This window comes from Gobius niger (genome assembly GCF_951799975.1).
Source record: "Gobius niger genome assembly, chromosome: 16".
NCBI classification, from domain to species: Eukaryota; Metazoa; Chordata; class Actinopteri; order Gobiiformes; family Gobiidae; genus Gobius; species Gobius niger.
Window position 1 is genome coordinate 18,649,472 of NC_136867.1, and position 8,200 is coordinate 18,657,671.

General features: G+C 41.3%; 1 protein-coding gene across 1 annotated transcript; it reads left to right on the plus strand.

Annotated features, from left to right (window-relative positions):
- Positions 1-589: 589 nt before the first annotated feature.
- Positions 590-4,236, plus strand: emx1 (empty spiracles homeobox 1). Its single transcript, XM_079573116.1, has 3 exons — positions 590-961; positions 2,032-2,216; positions 3,753-4,236. The coding sequence occupies exons 1-3, from the start codon at positions 625-627 to the stop codon at positions 3,918-3,920; spliced, it is 690 nt and encodes a 229-aa protein (XP_079429242.1). The 5' UTR covers positions 590-624; the 3' UTR covers positions 3,921-4,236.
- Positions 4,237-8,200: the final 3,964 nt, after the last annotated feature.

Here is an 8,200-nt window from a genome sequence, read left to right on the forward strand (position 1 = left end):
AGGAGGGTATTGTCTTGTGACGACACCTTTGTGCCCATATCATGACAGAGCATTACGCGATGGATGTGGATCACTGAAGGGAAGTAATGATTTATTTTTTGGTGAAAATACAAAGTGTATGGAAAACGCTTATGACATAGTCCATTTTTAGATTACTCCGAAAGACTCACACGATTTCACACTATAGCTCAAGGAATGATTTAAGGTTTCGTAAATGTAGAGTGACAGCATTTTGTCGTGAAGTTTGAAATGATATTAAAAACTGCTTTGGGTAATCGTTGACTCCATGCAAATGTCTTTTTGTGTATAGGAAGTACGGCTCGTCTGTGTGTTCATAACAAATGTCCCTGTGAAAGCGCCTTTAGTCCACCTGTTCCCTCAAATAAATTAGGCATTATAGGCAAACGGGAGGAATGAAAAGAGGCGTGTTTCCGCGCGCAGCCAGTTTTGCGCGTGAGGGACTGATGACAGCCGGACAGGTCCAATCAGATCCCTCCTTGCTCAGCGTCAGGTGTCGTGCACAAATAGAAGCAGTGCGCAGCTCGGATTCAAAGCATGTCGAGTTGAAGAGTGCGGGATGGAGGTCTGAGTCTTGGTTTCAGTGGAGCATAAACAAACGACGCGATGTTTTCGTCCGTGGGAAAGCGCTGCTTCACCATAGAGTCTTTGGTGGCCAAAGACGGTCCACTGGGCGCCGAGGAGCCGCTGAGGCCCACGGCGCTGTCCTACCCGTCTCAGCACGGGCCAGAGGCGCTCATGAGCGGGTACCAGCACCCCGCCCCTGCCCGACCACTGTATCAGAGCCCGGAGTTGCTGTTCCCGGAGACGGCGGCTCATCCCCTCACTGTGGCGCCACATCAGCACCTGCAGCATCCGCACTTCTTTGGCTCTCAGCACCGAGACTCTCTGCACTTCTACCCCTGGGTCCTACGGAACCGCTTCTTTGGGCATCGTTTCCAAGGTCAGTGCCCATTACGCATAGTGCACTATTTAAGAAAGAAGCATAGGAATTTCTTTGAATTTTGAATTCAATAAATAAATCTAAAAACTCAAATTTAAAACTCTGACAAATAGAAAGAAAATCTATTCATCTAATATTATTGCAAGTAACCAGTGTGCAACTGTTTTCTCAGCGCGGACAAAGTTTGACAACCGAACCGTTTGTTATGTTTTATTGACAAAAGAGGAATGAAACATTTTGTACATTGACAGACCCCTCCATTTGAACTCAATTCTTGTAAAGAAAGAACACAAGACAACAGCAACAAAAAGCACCTAAAATGTCAAAAATGGGGGGAAAAGGGGGAAAGGAATTTGTAGTTGTATGACTGACATTAAATAGCCTAGATTCACAAATGATGACACATTGATTTTTATTATATGTCAAATAATTCAGCAATAATGAGTAAATAAATTAAACATCACTTTTTCTTCAGTTTACGAAAAACAAAACAAAACAAAACAAACAGATATAGAGTTAAACTGGATTATTTGACAATGGACAGAACGGCGGGAGCCCGGACTCTGCGCCTCTGACTCTGATGCCGTTTGGGACAATGAGATTATATCCCAGAAAATGCTACCAATTTTTTCACGTCAATACAAGAAAAATAATAATAAAGTTTGAAACGACTCAACGGTGTCGTGCGTAAAGGCGAAATCCGTGCGTAAAATGATCCCGTTTTTATAACCCGAGTTCAGGCCTATTTTAAATTTCAATGTATGAACAAATGAAACTAGATTAAACTGCACGCAAAAAAAGAGAGACAAACTTTAGAATTTAACTGTTGTCAAAAAGCGGTGACAATTTAACCATTAAGCGAGGTTATAGCATTTTGACCAAGTATTAGTCTGATACATTTAAATTTTAAATCTGATCTATGTTTAGCAGCATGTCATTTTGGTAGAAGGTGTTTTGGGAAACATTTATCATACTAAGCTACAGGCCTATTATACTATATTCTATTTATGTTAAAGTTACATTTTTGGAGCACGCGCACTCACATTCCGCCCTCTCCGCTTCGTCCTCAGGTAACGACGTGTCCCAGGACAGCCTCTTGCTGCACGGTCCGTTCGCCAGAAAACCGAAGCGCATCCGCACGGCCTTCTCTCCGTCTCAGCTGCTGCGTCTGGAGCGCGCCTTCGAGAAGAATCACTACGTGGTGGGCGCCGAGCGGAAGCAGCTGGCCAACAGCCTGAGCCTGTCCGAAACGCAGGTGAGGATACCTGAGACTGAAATAACAATCTGCAGAGGAATAGATTAATAACGGCCAACTGTGTGGGGGAACATGATTTACATCGGGTGACAAAATATCAAGTGAAAGTGGGGATGTGGTGTGATGATACTTTTAAAAGTCACATTAGTTTAATTTAAATAATCACTAGATATACATTTTGCCCAAAGACTTCTTTTTTATATTTTACATTTTACTCACTTTTTACTCGCACCTTTGACATGTCCCATATAAAAATACTGCGTGAACATTTGTAAACATTATTGATGCAGAGTTATAATGAGAGCACATTATGTCCATCATTTAGAGCTAATAGACAGTGCACAGCTTCCCTGAGTCAGCGAAAAGGAACAGCTTTACTTTAACTTCCGTCGATCCAAAGGTCACATCAGCTGCAGTGTGTGCATTAAAGCAGTGCATGAATATTAATCGCAGTCAAACACTGCAACCTGTTTAGCGCAACTAATTAAAACGTGAAAATAAGGAGGCAAAGCTCACGGGTCTGAAATAACCTGCCTAACATTAAATCAAATTACACAGACGTGTCTAAACTTAGAGACTAAATCAAAAACCGTCCTGTCTTTTGATACATTAATTACACTAATTAGCAACATGTAATGTTCCACAAGAACTTATTAGCTTCTTAAAACGCTATTTCTGAAATGTTATGACAAGCACGTCTCCAGCCGTCACACCTGTAGAGCTGCTAGACTTTTGATTCCAGGAGTCATATTGACCATATGGAAGCTGTCGATTTGTCCAAACCTCTGCAGGAACTCCATTCTAACACACTATTCACACTCTACAGAAAATGTGTTTTCCTTCTTTGTTTTCCAAATTTAAGGCTCACATCATGTGTCACTGAATCCACAACACTGAATTACTGATCTCTGTGATAATAAACGTTACATTCTGTGAGAAAAGAAAAAAAAATACAACAACAGTGCTTTCTGCTTCTTAAACACAGAACAGAATCTCGGAAAAATTATTTGACAAAAACCTCAAGAGCAATTTAAAATCTGACTCTTGAAACTTAAAATGTTCCCTCATAAAGTAAGTTTAAACTTTGTAAATAGAAAAACTGAAATGGCTTGATATCTGTGCACTTTGTAGTATCTTCTGTCCAAACTCCTCCAAAACCCTTTGGATCTATATTATAATTATCGCGGCTGCTTGATCACAAAATGTTTCATATTTCAATGTTTGATGAGTGCATTGAATATTGCAATAACAATAATGGGGTAGTTCAGATGGAGGGTTAGTCCTGAAATGTTGTGACTCTGTCGGCCACATTTATGGGCAAAAGCTGACATGAGGAAAACACAGAGGGGTCCAGTCTGGGATTGCATAAAACTATTGTCAAAATAAAATACAAAACAAGACTAAATTGAGACTAACTTGTGAAACTAAAACTGAACTTGAGCACATTTAAGGGTTGCTACATATATCACAAGTTAGTTGTATACCGTGCAACCCCTATCATTTTCACCGATTTTAATTTCTTTCTGTCTTCCTCAGGTAAAAGTGTGGTTCCAAAACAGGCGAACCAAATACAAGCGTCAGAAACTGGAGGAAGAGGGTCCCGACAACCAGCAGAAAAAGAAAGGAAACCACCACATAAACAGATGGCGCATGGCCACCAAACAGGCCAGTTCAGACGACATCGACGTCACCTCCGAGGACTAACCCCATCCCCAAAACAAAATGGACCAACTTTATTTATTATCATGTAATATTATTGATGTATCGAAAGACTGTTTATCTCCTGGAGAGCTTCTTGCAGAGACTATTACAGACAAGACAGAAGCAGAAATTGTCCACAAAAAAAAAGCGAAGGTTGTTTTTTGTTTTTTTTTCAAAAGAATGCGTTTTGTTTCCGTGAACCCCCATTTTTTTGTGCCACCTGCTTAGGTTATTAACACCTCATGTCTTTGCCACATCCACCATCTGTGAGTGTGCCATTCAAAATCTTTTCCCGACGACTATAAGACTCGACGCACATCAGGACGCACAATCCTTTTTCAACAGACAAGATCGTTTTTCTGCAAAACTATAAGAAGATGAGACAAGCGTACACCGAAAAAAATACGGACTAATGAAACTCAACAGCAATTTGTTTTGGGTAAATGACACCTCATGTTCTTCTTTTGAAATTCTGCACACGTCATTGTACAAAACCTGTATGAGAACACCATTTTTAAAAAACAAAACGTGTAACAACAAAAATATGTTTTAGAAATAAAGAAAAGTATTTGCCTGGACACTTAAAGAATTGCAGATAGCACTTTATTACATACTTATTTAAAAAAAGAACAGAAATATGCCAAACACATGCAATGCTTTCAGACAAGGATAATGTTAAGACTATTTAGTGTCTACAAAGAGTCTGTGCAGATGTGGGAGCATTTACTTTACAGGACAGTAAAAGCATAGAATGGAAATGGCATAGAACTTAAAACTGTATAGCAACATATTATGGTAATTACATAAAGCAAATATAATTTAGGACATGGTAGTCTGACTAATCCAAACCATGGCACGGGCACAAAGACAGTGAATTACCTGGAAACATGGCTGGTATTTTCTTGGTAACATGGAAACAAACCTGAAAACTGCATTATCTCTTGTTCCCACGCAATTTCAATCTGCTGTAAAGTCAAGTGAAACCCATACATTTGTTTATGTTCTCCACTGAACCAGGGAGGATGCACTGAGAGGTATCTGATCTGTCATAGACCTGTAGAACACTACACATATCTCCTCCCGCAGTTACCCGGACTGTACCAATAAGGATGCTAATTCCAAGTGAATAGTGAGTAGGTTTTGGTGCCAAACCACATTCTCACTCATCGCGTCCCCGTGAGTCCCAGGTGAATTGTGCAAATCAGTGTGAAAGACGCTTTGATTAGAACCAGTCTGTGTATCACAAAACAAGGGATTTCACCACAGAACAGTATCAGTTCAAAATGAAGAAGTGTTCGATATCATGTTAATGCGTATGTTTGTCAACCTCTTAACCCCCGCCTTAACTGAGTTTGGCTTTACCCGAATCTCAAAGCTTCCGACCTGGAGCTTAAATGAGGCGTTACCGTAAAGCTAAGACCTACAAAACTGATTTAACCTGATTTTTTTCCTAGTGTGGTCGCTTTTTTCACGTTCTTTTTCACTCTCATTTTTGCCACTTTTTTGTTGCACTTTCATTGCTTTTTTTGTTGTGTTTTCAGCTCTGTCTTCATTGCCATTTATTTTTTTTGGGGGGGAGCCAGGTTAAGGGGGGGGTTAAGAGGTTAAGATCTCCATTAGCATCAGCAGTGTACGGCTTCCGCGACTGTCCCTGTGGGTCGCTACTCACATCTCAATTCACCTTTAGCTCAGTGGCATCCAAAAGCACATCATTTGGTTTGAAGCACAAAATATGTTGTCTGCAAGAGAACATTGAGTATAATTTAAGTGCGTTTTCCTTTTGTTTGCCCAGGCTCCAAAACCTCCTCTCACATAGTAGCCTTTAGGTAAACAGGCTAGTTTAATGCCTAACAAAATGCACTCTTGTTAATAATTGAATCATGTAGCCTAAGTCATTGTCAATAAATGATCAACGAAGCTTAAAGCAGAACAAAGTAACTCATGCCCCTAGAGGCCATAAGCGCCACTGCAGGTGTCGTAGCACGTTTTTTTTACTTATGTCTGTGAGAGTAAATACTACGCTTACAAAAAAGACAAAGGGAGAGAGGGATATTGTACATCCAATCACACAATGGAGATCTTTTTTTTTTCACTCAAACTTGGCTGTAAATACTGTTTAAGTGGCACTAGCCTGCAGTTAGCTTTGTCCGTTAGCCTGCTAGCTTCTTCATGATTCCATTAGTGTGTATTGCGCCTCCGACTTGGAGGTAGGAAAGTTGCAATAGTGGTTTTCTGGCCAGAGGGGAGATGAAAGACCCCCAATCACCCCATTAACCCCTGTATTACCCCCAGAGGGACTACGGAAATGATTTATTAAGGTAAACAAATGACTTAGTTCTTCTTTAAACAAGTAACAAACAAAAAACAGTGCCATTATTTGATCAGTTTCACTTCAAAAATAACATCACAGCTTCCAGCACCTTTGAACATCCACATTTCTCGACAAAGGTGGCGGTGAGGAATGCAGCCACACAGGTGTCAGGTGCTGTTCCTCTAAACTCCTGCGAAAAGTGAAAAGGGGCATCCAGGAGGTGTCCCGTTCAAGGGGAGGGGGGAGAAAAAAAAACGCTAAAAAGTGTAGCTACTATTGTGCGCCGGCCCATTCAAGGCCATCTTTGTACTCGTCTGTCAAAATGAGCGGAAGGAATTTGCGCCTAATGACCCTAAAGCTTCGGAGATGAGCTTCAGAGTCTGACCCCGGTGTTGTGTTTTGTAAGTCAGGAGAGCACACACACGGGAAGGGGCGGAAAGGCACAGAGATACGCGGTTCGACGCTCTTCGCGCCTTCAGTGACAAAAGCACACAATACGTCAAGACATGTGTGATCCCAAAAGGAAGCAGCAGCTCTGTTTTGACTTTCAAGGATATCCTATACTCGCCACAGGTGCAAGTGTACACGCTGAAGAGGGTAAAAACATGGGGCTGGACAAGTGGATTTTGTAAGTCTGTGCTATTATTATTAGATCAACAGTTGGATGCATAGACAACATTACCGTTATCCTATAGGTGACACAACAGAGATGTCAGATTAAAGAGGGAAGAAGCGATTGCTTCTTGAGACAAAGATTTACACATACCTTTGAAAACAGAGCTAAAAGCAAAAACGCATGGTAATTTAAGCACACAGATTCTACAAAATTTGATAGAACAAGCAATGGCTCTATATGTTCAGAAAATCATCACAATAATCACAATATTCCAGAGTTATCAAAGTTAGTTGCTGACATTTTTTCCACATTGTGCAGCCCTAGTTTAACCTCTTAACCCCTGCCTTAAAGGGACTATACAGAGATTAAAAATAAGTATTTTCATCCCTCTACATGTTCCAACCATGTCCTAAGGCAGGGGTAGGCAACGTCAGGCCCGGGGGCCAAATCCGGCCCTCTAGCATAAAGCCTTTGGCCCAAAAGAGGATTCTGAAGAAATATTATCGCGGCATTGGTCAGAATTCTCTGACCAATCAGAGGCCAACAGTGGCAAGAGCTGGGCGGAGCTGAGCGAGAAGCGAAAACCGCCATTTTTAAAAGACCGAAGACGACAACAACAACACACAAAACATAGCAAAAAAGAACAAACATTGACTGCTGCGGGACGAAAGGTTAATCCCTGGTCAATCAGTGAGGTCCAGACATTTATTTGTTTAGTCGGGGACGAGAAAATCCAGAGGGAACTTGACGGGGCAACGCGAAATGAGCGGATTTTCCAAGAGCTGGCGGAGCGGATGGCTAAGCCATAACTTGCCCACCCATGTCCTAATGTGTAGAATGAGCCCAGACCTGTTCACCACAACTGCCTCTAAAATCCTGCACTGTCACTCAAAAAGTTGTTACTTCGGTCCGAAGTGCCGTCAGCTTAATATAGAACCTGCAGTTACACGTATGACCTGAGGTGGCAGTAGTGAGCATAAAATGACCAACATGCATCTAATCTCTTTAACTGAGCGCATTTTCTCCAGTTCGGCTTTACCCAAATCTAAAAGCTTGTGGACTGGAGTTTACATCCTAAAGCCATTTGATTTTTGTCATCACTTTTTCGTCGTATTTTTGGTGGTGCGTTGTCACTTTTTGTTGTGTTTTTGTTGCTTTTTCAAGAGGCTTCTAGATTTGGCTAATGTCGAGCTGGAGAAAATGTGCTCGGTTAAGGCGGGTGTTAAGAGGTTAAGCAATGTATTTATGTTAAAAAGACTACTGACCAACACTTTTACAATATACAGTAATACAGCATGATATTGTAATAGGAATCAGACGCCCGTTCTTCAAGCAGAGTTTCTACAGGTGGCAGCA